General features: G+C 36.6%; 1 protein-coding gene across 1 annotated transcript; it reads left to right on the top strand.

Moving 5' to 3' along the window:
* The first annotated feature begins 11,541 nt into the window (after window positions 1–11,541).
* LOC119040589 (olfactory receptor 6) lies at window positions 11,542–12,564 on the top strand. Its single transcript, XM_037133608.2, has one exon. It carries the CDS (start codon window positions 11,542–11,544, stop codon window positions 12,562–12,564), a length of 1,023 nt encoding a protein of 340 aa, XP_036989503.2.
* Window positions 12,565–17,894: the final 5,330 nt, after the last annotated feature.

Here is a 17,894-nt window from a genome sequence, read left to right as displayed (position 1 = left end):
TTTCACCTAAAATGTCACATGCTGTGCTTGAGTGTGATATTGTTATGTTACAGGATTATATGCATATGATTTTTAGTAAAAGATTTTGTAATGAAAAGGGGCATTATTTTTGCTGGACCCTGTATATCTTATTTGTTATTTTAATGTGCATGTTTAGTTCAGTTTTACTTAATGTATTGTTCAGTTTTACTTAATGTTTCTTGTGAATTGGATATCTTAATCTTTTGTCCAGTTTTTGGAATGGATTATATGTTTTTATTATTGATTTTAAGAGCTCTTTATATTTTAGGAATAACAATTTTTTTCTGTTAAGATATTTGCAAATATTTCTTCAAATTTATTTTATTTTTAAATTTTGTTTATAGTGGTATCCACTACAGAGAAGTCTGATTTTTTTACTTGTCAAGTTTGTTAGCATTTTCCTTTATGATTTTTATGTGCATGTTTAAGAAAACTTTTATCACCCAAAGATTGGGTAGATAGGTTGATTGAGATATATGGATAGATAGATAGACTATCTAACATCATAGACAACTTACAGGAACATGTATAAAGGACACATGGTCAACAACTAAAAGAGGTGGAAATGGGAGGGAGGTGGGGAGCACTGGGGGGTGGGTTGGGATGGGAGTAAGAGACAAAAAACTGTACTTAAAAATAAATTAAAAAATAAAAAACTTAAATGTTTAAAAAAATTAGATTGTTAATTCATTTGGAATTATTGCTTATACTTATATTAGGTGTATGTGTAAGTATCCTTAAATATAAATATGATATAACTATGTATATAATTATATATAGGTATACATATGTTCTAAAAAGTATAATTGTCCCATACTTTTTGTAAAGTAATATACTTATTTAAGATGCCATAATTGTCTATATTAAAGTTTCATTCATACTAGCATCCATTTCAGTTTTATAATATATTTATTGGCTAACTGTTTTATACTTTCTCAGTATGCACTATAGCAACAAGGAAGGGGCAATTTGCTATATATTGTATATCTGGTAAGATATATTTCCATTACTCTTCTAGGTAAATTTAGAATAAACTTATTAAATTCCCTTCAAAAAATCTTCTGTGAACTTGGCATTTCATTGAACTTTTGGACTGATACATATGAAATGAACATCTTTATAAAACTGTGTTGTTCTAGTCATAAAATCAGTTTGTCTAGTCATTTATTCAGACATCAGATCTCATCATTTTTTCAAATAGATCTTGAATGCTTCTTTAAGTATATACTTTAATCTTCACAAAACATTTTTCTACTAAAATTTCTACTTGGTTATTTTGGGTATGTATACATAATACAAGAATGTTCTGTAATCAAGTCAGTAGTATTAAATAAATCTGGTAGACTATCATACATTAAAAGAGTCTGTGGGAAGCTGAATGTAACCTAACCTTACTAAGGAATGATGAAGAATGTGACTGACTATGTTTACTGTCAATGGCTGCACTATCAGGAGTAACTATAGGAAGCACTGATAAAGAATTATAAAACAGGACATTAAAATAAAGTTCATGTTACTTAATGTAAAGTAAGCAACTATAGACAGTTCACCACTCATAGAATGATGTATAACAACTGATTAGCTTTAGTCCTGATGAATGGAGCTGAAAATCCATCACAAGTTAGGTCTGTAATCACTTGTGGAATACCTGAATGCATAAAAAATTTCTTTGATTAATAATAAGCTTAGCTAATTCTAGACAAAAAGAATGTTCAATTACTTCATCTTATACCAGAGCACTTTTCTTACCAGTTATCATAGGGTTGACTTGGCTCTTTAATTTTTAAAAGATATATAATCAAATTATCTTCAAATAATCTTTATCACTTTTCTTAATATTTGTTCCTCTAATTCCTTTTCTTGTCATGCGGGAAAGACTCCCTAAAATGTTTTAAAATGTCTGTTAAACTATGCTGAACTGTTCATTTTGTGCCTACAGAGAGCTCTGCCACAGCAGATTAGCTCTAAAACCCTGAAAATAGAGAATGTGTGTGGGTGTGGGCTTGTCTTCAAGGAGTGTGTGTGAGGAATAGGCAGAGAAAGTTGGGTGAAGTTTAACCTGATCTCCTACCAGTTTTGGACTAAGAAGGAAAAAGAATTGCAGGATGCAGAACAAGTGAGGAAGGCTTAGAGGAACCCATTTGAAAATTTCTTTGAGTCTTTGTTTCACCATCTGTAGACTGTGGATAATAATAACTTCTTCATGAACTTAGAGAAGATTTAAAATAAAAAGTAAAATATACAAAGAAACTATTCATAATGATTGGCACCATGAGAGTGCCCAATACATGATAATCAGTATTACTATTACCAAGACCTTGTGCAAAGTGATAAAAGTGTGAAAAACAGATGAGGGCATATTTAAAAGATGCTACTAAGTGCAACAACCAATGAGGCAGCTATTTTTATTGATTTTTCTCAACACTCTCTTCCCATTGAAAACAAATGTCAGAAGAATTTGTTTAAGGACCAAGATCACAGACTGCTACATCTTCCTTTAAATTCCCACTCCTTGCTCAGAGTGTTTCTTTAGGATTACATGTAAATAGGTTTTAAAAAAATCAGGCTTCATAAAATGTTATCAGGCAGTTTGCAGCATAAAAATCTAACTGGCTCAAACCTGCATGAAAGAGAAGATGCCCTGTGAGCAACACTATAGTCTTCTGAGGACTGACTATCTGTGGTCCACAAGGCTTGGTCATGTAGCATATTCAGGATGATTTATGCCTGTCTGGTGCTAATCAAAGATTCAAGGAGAGAGAAAATCATATATGTGTTTCAATTGTCAGACCTACTGAGCAAAGAGAAGACACTGTTTTCTGACATGTAGAAGTTGTTCAGATTGAAAACCAATAGCTGTTTTGGATACTGTTTAATAAAATATCCAAGTTACTCAGGTTTTTAAAAGTAATTGACTGATATATATTTCTTTTCTTGGTGCTGCCTATGAACAGTAATATAAATATTCATGGGAGAAGAAAACCAAACCTATGTGACTGAATTTCTCTTCCTGGGCCTTTCACAGGATCCACAGACACAAGTTCTGCTCTTCTTCCTTTTTCTGATCATCTACCTGCTGACTGTGCTGGGAAATCTGCTTATCATTATTCTCATTCACATAGACTCCAGACTCCATACACCCATGTACTTTTTCCTTAGAAACTTGTCTTTTGCTGATCTCTGTTTTTCTACTACTGCAGTCCTTCAGGTGCTAGTCCACTTACTGGTAAAGAAGAAAAGCATTTCCTTTGCTGGATGCTCAACACAGATAGTTGTATTGCTTCTGGTTGGGTGCACAGAGTGTGCACTGCTGGCGGTGATGTCCTATGACTGGTGTGTGGATGTCTGCAAAGGTTTCGGGAATGAGAGACTGAATGTATAATTATCTAGTTCCTAAAGCATCAGGAATTGACCTAGAATTCCAATGTTTTAGATCCTGATAATGAAATTAATCAGATCAGTAAGTTTTATGATACTGAGAAACAGAGTTTTTTATTGGTATACATGGAAAATATCACATAAACCTCTACATTAGATGGATGAGGAAAATAACCAGCTTAATACAATAATAACTATTTTTCTGTGAATTTTATAATATCTATACTAATGACATTATAATAAAGTACTAATTGAATGAGTAAATTAATATACTATTTATAGCTCTGGTGTTTTATAAAACAACACAGAAATAATAAATTATCTTTTTCTTGGTTATGAATTTTAGTCCAGAAAAGAAATTCACATAAATGCTTTAAAGCACTCTGCCTAAAAATATACTTATGTTTGTTGTCTTATCTCAAAAAGAAAGGTATTTAAGAGGGAACTAAGAAAATATTCAAATATTGGACAATAACCTTCAGCTGCTGTCACCACACTTGCTCTTTTCAGAGAGAGAGAGATATGCAGAGGGGATGTTACAGGCAAAGACACATTCCATAACACATTAGATCTGTGTCCTCAATCCCCTAATTGGCGAGTATCCCTGGACCAAATCTGAGACACAGGTCATTTCTTGTTCCACTGGCAAAACTATTAGGCTTTGTAAAGTCTGGGCAATCTCTCTATACTTTCCCCCTGATCGTGGCTTTCAAAGTCTCACCACTCTGATAATAAAACTTGGACAGGAGACCTGGAAAGATTAAATTAGAGGAAAGAGAAGGTTTCAATCTCATGCTTATTGTAGAGATGCCATTAGCCATCTGCTCCATGAGTCTTTTGCCTTGTCTCCTGCCCACCTGGGCTTTGAATCCTCACTTGGTTTCTTCTTGGATCACTAAGAATGGGCATTCCTCCTTCTAAACCACTTCCTCAAGTTATTCTCAGTAACCATTCACATGAGACACAAAAGAGAAGAGCAGTGCAAAATGACCCACAGGAAAGAGCCAAGACAAGTTTCCTTAAAAGATAAAATCACTCAAATTGACTATTGTTGAACTTTCTTTATTCACCAAAGTTTGATTTCCTAGCCCTATGGACAGCTGTAGATCTTTGTTGCTTAGGAGTACTGTTCTCTTGAGTGGAAGGAGTGGAGAGAAAGTTGTGTTCCTCCCTAGAGCTTAGTATGTGCCATGAACACTGTCAACTCATCTTTTGTGTATTTTAATCCTCTCACTAGCAACCCCTTTGCATAACAGTAATGTTATAGAGTAGTAGATTATAGTAATAATTGCTTCCCAGACAATCAGAAAGAAGAAGGAAAATCAAGACTTGAGACTAGTATTAGGATCAGTAACCAAGGTGATTTGCTGTAAAACTGTTGCTGTTCTGTTTTCCTATCTGATAATGATCTAGTATTATCTCTGTTGAGCCTTGGGGATCACTGGGGAAATTTCTCTAACTTCATTGTCATTGTTGCTCTTCAAAATCCTAGAGTATTTGTGAATCAGATCCCCAAGGATATATGTCTTTTAAAAAATAGTAGTTGTCTCTACTGAGCAGTGGGCTCATTGCCTCCTGGATCTCCTCAGCTGTAGGTGCTGCCTGGATGAGGACTGTGGGAGGAGTCAATATGCAACACAAACTCACTTGCAGAAATAGGGAATGACAGGAAACAAAGAGAGATAGAGAAAGAAAGAGAGAGAGAGAGAGAGAGGAGTTGGAAATAATAATATTGAATAAATGCAGAGGGGGAAAAACTACATAAAACAGAAAAATTTTTTCCATTTTGGGTTCTTATCATCTAGCAGGACACCAAACAAGCCAAAAAATAAACTTTGAAATTTGAATTTCAAAGTCTAACCATAGAGATGAAATGAGGTGATATTGTATTTTGTTTTAATCAATAGCAGGACAATTTTTTTATCTGGACCCCCAGAGTCTTTCCTAGCTGATGAGCATCACAAAATCATGCAATTCTTGAGTTTCACAGAGAAGAAATTTTCTAAGATTTAGATTAGGTTATCTTAAGGCATCTATCATTTCTCTTTTCACTTTTGTTTAATGCCATTTATCTGCAACTCCTTTTAGGTACAGAAGCAAAGACTCATGGCCATATTCTCTGGAACACCTCTCCACAGATGTGACCACTGGACTACTCAAACAAGATCTCTAAGCCAAGATTCAGACAAGATGACCTACTTCACCCAGCTTCCTAAAGAAAAATAAATAGAAAGCACTATGGTGAGTCATTTGGTGTTAAATGTCACAAATAATTTGCTTGATAAGTGTGAACCACTCATTAGAAATTATGCTAGATATTAGAGATAAGACAAACAAGAAGAAAATAGAAAATAACGGTTATTTTTCAAGAAATTCACAAATCTAGTAGTGGTGACAGGTAAATAAATGATAAGTTTTATAACAAAATGATGCCCTAAGGCCCAAAATATTGCAAAAACAGATAGCTGGGGTGATGAGCAGGAAGTGGTGATAGTGAGGGTGATTAGGGATAGTTTAATAGTGAAGATGAGTATGAGTAGGCACTTGCCAGGTTGCAAGAGTTAGAAAGAGTTTTAGACAGAAGACAGAGTATGTGCAACTGCACAGATAGAGTCTTGAAGGAGAATGTTGTATTGAATAACTTCAGATTCTTTACTGTGACTTGTCTCTGGCTGAGTTTCTGGCAAGAGAAGACTATTAGGGTATTAGGAATGTGGAGGTCAGATCATGAGGCACTGGCTATGCAATGTAAGAAGTTTTGACAAGGAGTAGCCACTGAAGGATTTGAACTGGGAGTCAAGGTTTATCTTTATATTTTAGCAAGATCACTCAGTCTGGAGAGAGGAATACTACTTAGTATCTATATGTATTATCTTAAATGGACAGTAGACCTTTTGCTACTCTCTCAGGTCCCAGCCCTGTGCAGTCCATGCCTACTTTATCTTCACTGAGACTTGAACTTTTGAGTTTCTTTTCCATTTTACATTCCACTTTAATTGCAGAGAACCTCTCCCATTGTTTGCCCTACTCTCCTTCCACCCATTGCTCTCCTTCAACCAACTGTTTTTTCTTGAGAAAACCCATTTCCCTGCTGTAGTATCTTCCAAATAACACACATCAACTCAGTCCCTTCTCTGACTGAGTCCATCCTTTGACTGAATCAACACTTTCATCATAGGAAAAACCTTCAGAGTAGGGAAGTGGGCAGTAACTGGGTGGAATACAGGTCAGTGGCTGGATCAGAGGTCAATGTATGGTGGGGAGGTCATGTAGATTCTGACTTTGGACATGTGTGGGAATTGAGGTTAAAAAATCACAAATATTAGAAAGTCTTAACTTTGTATAGACTTGAGGAGCAAGTTGCTTATGGAAAACAACTAGACAAATCAGGTTTTGAAATATTAGATTAATCACAAAGGCTCTGGTTGGGTGTAAAGACAAAATTCAGAAGTGAGTTTGGACATAAAAGACTGGAATTAAAAGGAAAACTAATTACAGTATGAGGATCAGAGCCAGGGATCAGGACAGTGGGCAAGATGGTAAAGAAATAGGGAAAGAGCAGATGATGAATTCACAGTGGCAGTGAGCAGAGAGAGGTGGGAAGCAATTCTTAAACAAGGAGGAGTATAGCATAGTAGACAGTATATGTAGACTTTGGAGACTGACAGTCTTAGATTATAGTACCATTCTGCCAATTATTGCTGGTACAAACAGAACCAAATTATTCACCTTATTATCTGTAATGTGGGACCAATAATATCTGCTTTATTTGGTTGTTGTGAGGATTAATTGAGATAAAGCATGGAAAGAACCTATACAAATTCTGCCATATAGCAGGTTCCAAATAAATAATGAAAAATATGTTTATTATTGGACGGATTATATAGGTAGAAGCAAAGGTGAAGAGTGAAAAATGATGAAAGCCAAGTAGGAAAACTGTGTGAGTGTTGAGCAGGGAGAAAGTGTGGGACAGTAGCTCCTAAGTGGCTTTCAATTATGTACCCTGAATGGCGGGGTGTGTGCAGAAATTAGATCATGCGTGAAGTAATGAAGTACTAACAACTTACTCATATTTTCAAGAATATAATATGAATCTTAAAAACCAGGGAAGCCCTGGTATTATAAGCTGTAAATGAGACTCATCTTGTTTCCCACAGGTGGTCAGTGTGACCGGAGACATTGTCAGATGTTGTAGGATTCATTGCGCTGAAGATCAAGAGAATTTTCCTATAAAGAGTTACAGGAAAAAGTGTAAAGAGGGTTGATTATACAACTTCAACCTTGTCTCAACCCATTCACCCTATCAGTTCTTTCTAATCAAAATGCAGATCATTCCATTATTAACTTTTTATGTCTTTACTCTGTGCCTTTGCATCTGCTATTTTCACTTCTTGATATTTCTCCCCCCTCCAAAACTCTACAGTGCTTCATTTTAGTTTAAATGGAACTGCCTTGGTGAAAACATTCTGGGCCCCCAGGGCAGAAAGAATTATTCTCTACCCTGGGCCCCTAGTACTCAATATTTTATTGTGATGCCGATTACATCATATTTTAATTCTCTGTTCCCTTCTCTGCCTCTTTTACTAGACAGTTCCACTGTCTACTTGTTGTGGTGTTTTCCTGGTAGGAGTCAAGGTGCGGGGGCTGGTGTGAGGGGAGGGCTGAGGGAGTGGGAGAATAAATCTAGCATTTTAAAGATGAGAAAGGTCTGTATATTACCAGAAGGGGAGCAGCAGTAGAAAGTGATCAGTCAAAGATAAGAAAAGAAAGGGATCCATTGACTGTACAGTGATCTAAAGCAGATACAAAAATGGGACCAGTAAAGAAAAATCATTGTTAGGAAGAGAGATAAATTGATCGACCATCTGTAAAAGGTATAGAAAATGACTCTGAAGAATCTGCTGGAATAAGAACAACGTGCTAGAAGAATTCTTAAAATGTTAATAAGATCAGGTTTCTCAACAGCTCAAAACCTTCCAATCCACTTAGAGTAAAAGCCCACATGATTACAGCTGCTTTAAAGGACATGGTAATATGCTCATCATCACCTCCCCCACCCCTTCCTTCTCCCACTTCATTTCTTCCTTCCATTTACCCTCCTCCAGCCACACTGGACTCCTTGCTGCTCCTCACACTGTACCTCACCTTAGGGTCTTTGCACTACCCATTCCCTTTGTGTGGAAAGCTTTTCCATCCAAAATCCAGATGGCTAATACCTTCTTCATGACTCTCCTGAATGAGGTTTATCTCAATCAGCTATTTAAAATATTAACTTGCCCCTACTCTGTGCCCTCCTGATTTTCTTTGACTAACTCTATTTTCTCCATTGAACTTATCAATTTCTACATTTATATCTTTATTGTATTTATTCAAAGTCTTGACAAGGGTTGTATTTACAGCTTCTATTCCTCCACTGGAATGCAGCTTCTTAAGATCAGAACTTTGGGGCTGTTTCTGTCTGTATTGTTCAGTGAACCATTCAAGCATCTAGAAAAATGCCTGTAACATAGCAGGCACTCGATGACTATTTATGAAAGAATGAAATCAATATACAGAAAAAGATGAGGTTTTGGAGAAACCTCCAAAAGAGGTTTTGGAGAGATGAGTTTCAGAAGAAATGAGATGTAAAGCAGATAGAGGGAGTGATCTTAGATAAGAAGTAAGGAAGAAATGAGAAGACATATGAGAAGATATGCATAATGATTTGGTTGTGGGAAGCTGAATGAATACACATCTCATAGTCTGATTTGTCTTTGTAAAATGAGGGGTGAGATTGTCTGCTGAGATTTGGAGCAAGGAGCAAGGTGGTGAATTGGAGAGCAGAGACATGAATCTTTGAGAAAAAGTGGAAAATGAGTTGATTTAAAACATTGTGGATAGCTAGACATTGTTTGTGACCCATTTGACCAAAATTTATGCTGATATCACCTGTCTTTTTTGTAATTTTTTTCTTCAACAAAATCTGGGCTCAGCTAGCTAGGTGCAGCTTTTAAAAGCCACCTATGAAGGAAGCAGATGAAGGAAGGTTAGGACATTCCTAACATGCATCTTTCTTATGGCTCTAACTCACTAGACTATAATGACTTACTTGTTTTATATCCTCAGAACCTTGAATGTGGACATCTGACTTTTTGATCTATATTTTCAATGTGCAGTGTGACACCAGGCCCCCCCAAACATATGCAAGAGATTGTTTTTCTTAACAATAAATGGTGCTATATCTGCATTCATAATTTGTTTACATTTTCTAACTCCTTTTTAACTTAAGGGAATTTAGATTTAGATAAGTTGAGGTTTGCTTCATTTTGTAAAGTCAGTAAGAGATAAATCAGGCACTAGCACTTATGTCTTTCAATCATTTGTCCCAGTGGTCTGAATTTTTTTAATGCTTTAGGACACTTTGAATATGGGGATGCCTTTTGTCCATGTTGAGTCTCTTATTATGTTACTCTTTTGTTTTTCTATCATTCCTGAAAACTCAGACATGAATGAGTGTATGTTCACATATACACATTCCTTCATAAAATTGCTATGTAATTGTTTGGGTTTAGGCTATGTGCTTCCACACTTCCTCACACTTGTTGGTCAAAAATGACTGGGCTAAAGAGATGTGCGAAAATTAATGAAATGATCATTCTGTTTAGTGGAGAAAGAAGTCAAATTTGAGTTCTATTTTACAGTGGCCATTATTCCAACTCATATGACCAACTGCTTTATTGTAGGTCTGGGAGTTTAGGCCATGAAGTACATGTAAATCAGAAATAATAACTAAACATTGAGGACATTCTACATTTTATCCTTCCTTCCCATTCTCTAATTCTGCATTTCCCTGTCCAGATCATCTCTGTTGGACTCCTTGAAAAGTAGATTAATTTTAGATTAACTTTATTTATAATAATGAGCTAACTTTTATTTCTATTTTTCTCTTTCTTCTCTCCTCACTTGTGAAGAAATTTTCAAAATTTCAATTCTCTCCTTAGATCATATCGTACCCTACCTAGCAAGCCCAGGATCCTTATGAGTTGCCAAATCACTGGACTCCCCACTTCCAAGGCAGTTCCTTAGATGCAACTTGTCTTTAAGCAATGTCCATAATAAGGAAGAGTTTCAAAGTCAAGGAATAGATGGCATTAATCAAGTAACACTTCTTGCAGTGAAATATTTTTGAATAAGATACAGATGAAAGCACAAATTAATTTGGGATAAAATATGAACTTTTATATACATATATAGTATGTATACAGGAGGAATACATATATTAGTTATTTATGTAATTATTAGTAATTTATACAATAGTAATAGGTGCATATATAACATTATTATTATTATCATCAGGAGTCATTGAAAAAGTTAAAATGTATTTAATTATTCTAAGAAGGTAAACATTCCTTTATTCAATTTTTTAAGCCATGGTCCTGAAAATAGACAGAGAATTGTTAACCACCTTTGCCATATTTTTCAAAAGAAAACAGAGCTGAAGAGTGGGCTAGAGTTGGACATTCTCATGGCCAGAGGGTCTTTCCCAGTTAATATTCTGCTTTTATTTTCTCCAGATCTTGAACTTCCCTGCTTCCCTACCTGGCTTCCTGAACCATCTTTGGCACTTATCCCAGTCATCATAACCTCCTGCCCATATAGCTGCCCCCAAAATCTGGACATGTGCAAATAAGGCAAGTATTTCCTTCTAGTACCACTGAAGACCTCTTTCTGACACAGATCCAGAGGCCTGAGCCCTGAACCCTGAACCTGACCTCATGATCCTGGGTTAAGATTCTTTTAAAAATCAATGACAGTTGACATACAATATAAGGGTGGGGAAAAGGAAATTTACAGGCATTCCTATGGGAATTAATGTAATAATTAAGAAATAATAATGCAAGAATAAACTCCGTGTTTTGTGTACTCACAACTGAACACCATTTTTGTTCCACTCTGCACATTAGTTTCAGGTATACAACATAGTCATTCTTAACTTCCTGTGTGTGGTGGGTTTTGTTTTTTAGTTCCTGTTTTGACCCTTGATTTTCCAGAGAGGACCTTATGCCCTCTTGTGACTGCAAAGTCATACTATAGGACTAGATTATGGCACTAGGGTTTAACTTAATGATAAAATTCCTGTTGCCTAATGGCTCCTTGTAGCTAATGTTGATCTCACTCTTCAATTTGGTGCTACTACCATTAAGTACTTTGTATTTTGGTGTCCTAACCATGTGGAAGAAAAATATCACTCATATTGGTGAGTTCATCCTGGTGGGTTTCCCTGCTCCCCCTTGGCTTCGGGAGTTGCTCTTCTTCTTCTTCCTCATCACCTACCTGTTTGTGCTGTTGGAGAATTTAGTCATCATTATCACTGTGTGGGTCACTGGATCCCTGCACAAGCCCATGTACTATTTCCTGGGCACCATGTCCTTTCTGGAGACCTGGTATATATCTGTCACAGTTCCCAAGATGTTGGCTGGATTCCTACTTTGCCCCAATACAATCTCCTTCCTGGGGTGCATGATCCAGCTCTATTTCTTCCTCTCACTTGCGTGTACTGAATGTGTGCTGTTGGCTGCCATGGCCTATGACCGCTATGTGGCTATATGTTGGCCTCTTCGATATCCACTCATGATGACCACTGAATTTTGTGTTCAGCTGACCATCGGTTCTTGGGTAAGTGGCTTCACCATTTCCATGGTAAAGGTATACTTCATCTCCCAAGTTGCCTTCTGTGGCAATAATATCATGAACCATTTTTTCTGTGATGTATCTCCCATCCTCAAACTGGCCTGCATGGACTTTTCTATGGCGGAGACAGTAGACTTTGCACTAGCCATCGTCATCCTTCTCTTTCCTCTCTCAGCCACTGTCATTTCTTATGCCTTCATTGTATCTACCATCCTGCACATTCCCTCAGCCACTGGGCAGCAGAAGGCCTTCTCCACCTGTGCCTCGCATCTTACAGTGGTGGTCATCTTCTACACAGCTGCGATCTTCATATATGTTCGACCTCGGGCCATTGCTTCATTTGACTATAATAAATTAATTTCAGTCATATATGCGGTCTTCACTCCCATGCTCAACCCTATCATCTACTGCCTGAGGAACAAGGAGGTCAAAGATGCCATCAGGAAAACCATGGCAAGTGGTAGAGTTATTTTCTTGACAGATTCTCTTTGCTGAAGAAACAGCCATTCCTGTCTTTCAATCATTTGACTGAACTTCAAAAAACTCCTTCATTTGTTGAAAGTCTGCTTATAAAAATTCTGACATAATAAAATAATTTAAGGAAAAGTAGCCAGATACCAAAAAAATCCTCTTTTCTTTTAGGCCTTGTTTTGTCTTTCTTTTTATAGCACAGTGAGTAGAATAATCAGAACTTTAAGAGACATATGAGGGAGGACCAAAAAAACTCCCCGAAAAACCCAAGACAGAATTATCTCTAGAGTGAAAGCCCTTTGTCATACAGGTTTCACCTCCTAGGTGAGAATTCTAGGAACCAATCTGTATTAGTGTATGAGCTGACATTGTTGTGAGAGGCTACATGAATTTTTTGAAGAGTCTTTCAACACATTTGCTCATTTTGTGATGGGTGATTTGTGAGTGCACCTGCCCACACCATGCTGAGTATTCACTTTTTGACTTAAAATGGCTTGACCATTGTGTCCTACCCTCCCTATTGTCACTGCAACAACTTTTTTTTTGTTTCCCTGGAGGTGGAAGTGATGAAACAAAAAATGTCAAAAGTACTAAAAGGCTTTGAAATCAATGAGTTCAAAAACTGCTTAGAGCAGTGGGAAAAACACCTAAATAGATGTATTGCAAAAAATGGAGAGTACTTCAAAGGTCTCTGAGGTTAAATCATGTCAACCTAAATACACAATGTTTTACAAATAAATTCTAGGTTTCTTTGGGTTCTCCTTTCTATATTGCTAAGAGGTGAAAAATAATTTATTCCTTAATGAAGATTTTATTAAGACATATCACTTATTATCCAACTAGTTTTTAAGAGTTCTATTTGTGAGATTTCAATTTGATTTTGTTTTGTTTTCAAATTCCTCTGTGTCCAAGAGAACATAGAAAGTTGACTTCATGGCTACAGTCTGTTTATTGCTTCCCTGGGTGTTAGAGAATTGGTCCCTTTTATAATCAATGGACTTTGTTGATATCTCATTTTAATTATTTTTTTAAATATAGGAAAATATGAGAGATAAACTTCTTTGCAGTCTTCTTTATGCATGACTTGTCATGGTAAAAAAGAAAAAACATGTATATTTGTGTGTGTATATATATATATGTCTCTCTATATAATTATATATAATGTATACATAGAATTTAAAGTTCCAACACAAGAAGGAAGATGAAACATGAAATCATGTATGTTTATACATATAACAATATATATAAAAGTTTATGCTTTCATTCTTTTTCTTTGTTGAGATTTCTATATCCATAATTTCTTTTTTGGATACAATAGTCAGAGGATGGACCCTAAGCAAAGCTAGTGGCAATACATTAATGCCTGTTCCTTTTTAGGTAAAGAGACAAAATACGTGTTCTTGGATGGTACTTAACTTGAATGTATAGGATTTTCCCAGGTTTCCCAGAAGGTCCTCCTTCTCATTTGTTTTTATTTTAGTTTGGAAAGGTGATGCAATATCCTAAGAAGTAGTATGCTTTCCTTTAAGCATTATAAAATGATAGATGAGAGATGGATTCTGTCTGGCTCAGCAACAATACTGGATGAATCAGTTAAAGAAATGTGGCTTGCCAAGAGTTCAAAGATAACAGACATATTCATTTACCCCAACACTTTGGAAAACACATTTCATAAAGTTTAACTGGGTTCTTGATTTATATACCCTAATTTCTTTGTTTTGATTTCATTTGTCTTATACATGTCTTTTCACTTTTTTAAAAAAATATTTTATTTATTTATCTTTAGAGAGGAAGGGAAGGAGAGAAGTAGAGAAATATCAATGTATGGTTGCCTCTCATGAATGCCCTGCTGGGAACTGGCCTGCAATCTAGGCATGTGCCCTGACTGGGACTCAAACTGCGATCGTGTGGTTTGCAGGACTGTGTTCAATCCACTGAGCTACACCAGCCAGGGCATAGAAATTTTGTTTTATTATTTTTTAAAAGATTTTATTTATTTTTAGAAAGAGGGGAATGGAAGGAGAAAGAGAGTTAGAGAAACATCAGTGTGTGGTTGCCTCTCGTGTGGTCCCCACTGGGGATCTGGCCTGCAACCCAGGCATGTGCCCTGACTGGGAATTGAACCAGCGACCCTTTGGTTCACAGCCCGCACTCAATCCACTGAGCTACACCAGCCAGGGCTACATGTCTTTTCACTTTGTATTAAGTTCTTATGTAAGCCAGATAAGGTGGCCTTAATTTGGTTTTGTGTAGATTAAGATAATTTACAAACTGGTACTTTCCAATTTATCTAAACCTATTGTATATTCTCCCGTCCTTCACTACTTTTAGCCTAAACATTGTATGTTCCTAATGATATGTACCATTTTTCTTTAGTCAAAATGTACTGCTATGGATCATGACTCACATAGACACTGGAAGTAATAGATATGCTTTACCTTGAATCATATGTCTTATCTCAATGCTAGAATTTTCTAGTCTTTTTGTAAAAAATAGTGTTATACAGTATGTATATATGCTTAAAAACCTTAATTAACCATTAACAAATAGTTATTACTATTTTAAAATTTTGTAAGATTAGTTTTAGTCTTAAAATTCTTTTTCTTTATAGCAAAAAATAAATAAAAAAATGAACACAGAAAATAGTGCAGTGATTGCAAGAGGGGTGGTGGATGGAGGTGGAAGAGTGTGTGGGGGATAAATGGTAATGGGAAAAATACAATAATAATTAAAAAAATTTTTAAATGCTCTTTAAGTTTAGTTAAGCTGTCTTGTGATCATTATAATTATAATTTAACTACCATCTGTATTAACTACCACCTGACATTATTTTTCTGGTCTAAATCACCTGATAAAGTTTTCTATATAGCCATTAGATCATTTGTTATACAAATCCTCTCTGTCCCTACTAATCTTTTATTTTACTTGATCAACTGGATTTCTGAGAGAGCTATTTTGTTGTTTCTATAACACTACCCTTTCTCCCTTTATTGTTATAGATTTCTTTCATATGTCTTTATGTTAATATTTAAAATATTTTACTCTTAAATGTTTTTTAAAATGCAGAAAAGTAGAAAAAAGAGTATAAGTGACAACTCTGTCTACAACTCTGCTTTGGTTGCAAGTTTCATGGGGAGCCTTCGATTTCAAGGGAAAGTTTACACCTGAGAAAAAAGAGGCATGCACATGCTCCTGACAGTGTGTGCTGGTTCCTTTGTCTTGAGGCTTTTTAAACCCTCTTTTGTGGGTGGGAACCCCAGAAAATGTCTCAGGGGAGGGTTTCAGCAGATTATTCATCAGCTTTCCAAGTGTGTTCTTTAATATGCAGATACACCAAAATGAGCAAACACATAGGAGATCAGGGTCATTTTTTGGTCAGCTTTACCTCTATCTTCGATTTGTTTGGTTCTTGGATGTTTTGTTATTTTTTTCCCTGACTACATTTGTCCTTAGGTTTGGCTGACACTAATGGCACTAAGTGAGTTTCTGTTATCTATCTCCCTGACCATGGTGGTATAAGCTATTTATTCTCTGGTTAGGGAGGAGAGGTGTAAACCATTTGCTCTCTAGAGTCCTTGGTTAGGGAAGACAAGGTTTGTGAGTCACTAGATAGGTATAAATAGCTTGAGTTTTTTGGCCCTATTTGTCTAACCATCTGTGTCAGTTTCCCCTCTTCTCACTTGTCAAAAATTCTCCTGATATCTACCTCTCCTGCCTCATTATGCCCATCTAAAAGGTCACCTTCCACATCTTCTTCACTTGCCAATAAGTAACAAGGAAGTCATATCACATAATTGGAATGATCTTTGATTTATATAAAAATAATATAACTGAACTTTTCTTACCAAACAGAGTAGGAAGCACAGATACTGACATAATTTTTAAGTGAATCACAGATACTGACGTAATTTTTAAGTGAAGCACAGATACTGACATAATTTTTAAATGAAAACACTAGCCTCTGACTGGATGCCAGGCTGTATCAATGACTGTGCAGCACTTAGGTAACATCAAGTGAGAAACTAATAAGCTGAGGAAGCCACCATATTCTGGGAACCACCCACGTTTTCTAAAGCAAATAGTTGTTTAGTTTTTGAAGAAAATAAGCTTTATTTATGGCACAAGTTGTATGACTGCAACGTTGTACTGGGTCTACTCATATGACATTGATTTCAGTAGCATAATTTGAGTTTATCTATTAGAGAAATATCTAATTGATTAACTACATATTTATTGAGAACTCTTGTAGATGCTGAATATATATGGCAATAAATGAAGTTCAAAACTCCTATCCCCTTAGACTTATATTTCAGAGGAAGGTGATATAAATAAATGAGTAAGCAAACACATAATATATCTGATGGTAATAAGTGCTATGAGAAAACAGAAGCAAGGGAAGGCAGGTTGCACTTTTAAGCAGGAGTTCAGGAAAGGCATTTCTAGGAAGGTGACATGTTGCTTTAAGAAGACATCTTACATCTTAGAGAAATGAATGTTTATCTTGTGACAAGAAAGTTGAAAAGAAAGAACCAACCTGGGAGACATTTGGGGAAAGAGGGTTCAGGCAGAGAGAACAGAATCTAAATGGTTTGGATGGGAATGAGTTTTCTGAGGATCAGGACAGAACAAGGTTAGAGTATTTGGAGGCTGATGAGAGACAGGGAGAGTGGTGAGAAATGAGATCATAAAAGTAGGCAGAGGCCAAAGTGTTAGTGTTTGGTAGGATATACGACAAACCAACGCAGGGAGGAGGAGGGAGACATGTCCCAGCCATTGACCCAGCAGTCCTGAGCCCAAAGTCACCAAGATTTGTGTTCTTATTATTTGAGGGAGGAATGTGACATAGCAGCTAGGAATGAGTAACCAGAAGGGAAATAAAGGCAGGTCCCTCACCACTGCAATCTAACAAAGAACTGAATACAGGAGGCTAAAAGACATGTCTCGAGAGGGAAGATGGCGTCGGAGTAAGAGGGAGCGGATTCTAGCTCCCGCACTCGTGGGTGAAAATCCTGGCAGATCTATAGAAAAGCAGCGCACCAATCCATCAGTTATCCAGCATTTGTGAAATTGAAAGAACAGAGACTCTGTTGGACGCTTGGAAACACCAGAAAGCGGCAGGTCAGTGGGGCTTTGGGGTCCAGAGTAAAGACAAAGAAGCGGCGGGGCTGGCGCCCCAGGCCAAGGTGGCCCGGGTGCTGCATCTGAGGGTCCAGAACCATCGGTCTGAGACCAACACCAGAGAGGTCTACCACAGGAGCTTGGACACCCAGCAGCTCCCAGTGGCCACCAGCGTGGGCCACATCGCTCCCCTTCATCCTGTATAAGCAAAACTGGATAACACCAGGCGAGACCCG

This window comes from Artibeus jamaicensis, unplaced genomic scaffold (genome assembly GCF_021234435.1).
Source record: "Artibeus jamaicensis isolate MK-2021 breed Jamaican fruit bat unplaced genomic scaffold, CSHL_Jam_final contig_759, whole genome shotgun sequence".
NCBI classification, from domain to species: Eukaryota; Metazoa; Chordata; class Mammalia; order Chiroptera; family Phyllostomidae; genus Artibeus; species Artibeus jamaicensis.
The sequence above is the reverse complement of the archived record's forward strand: the minus strand, read 5'-3'. Positions and strand labels throughout refer to the sequence as shown.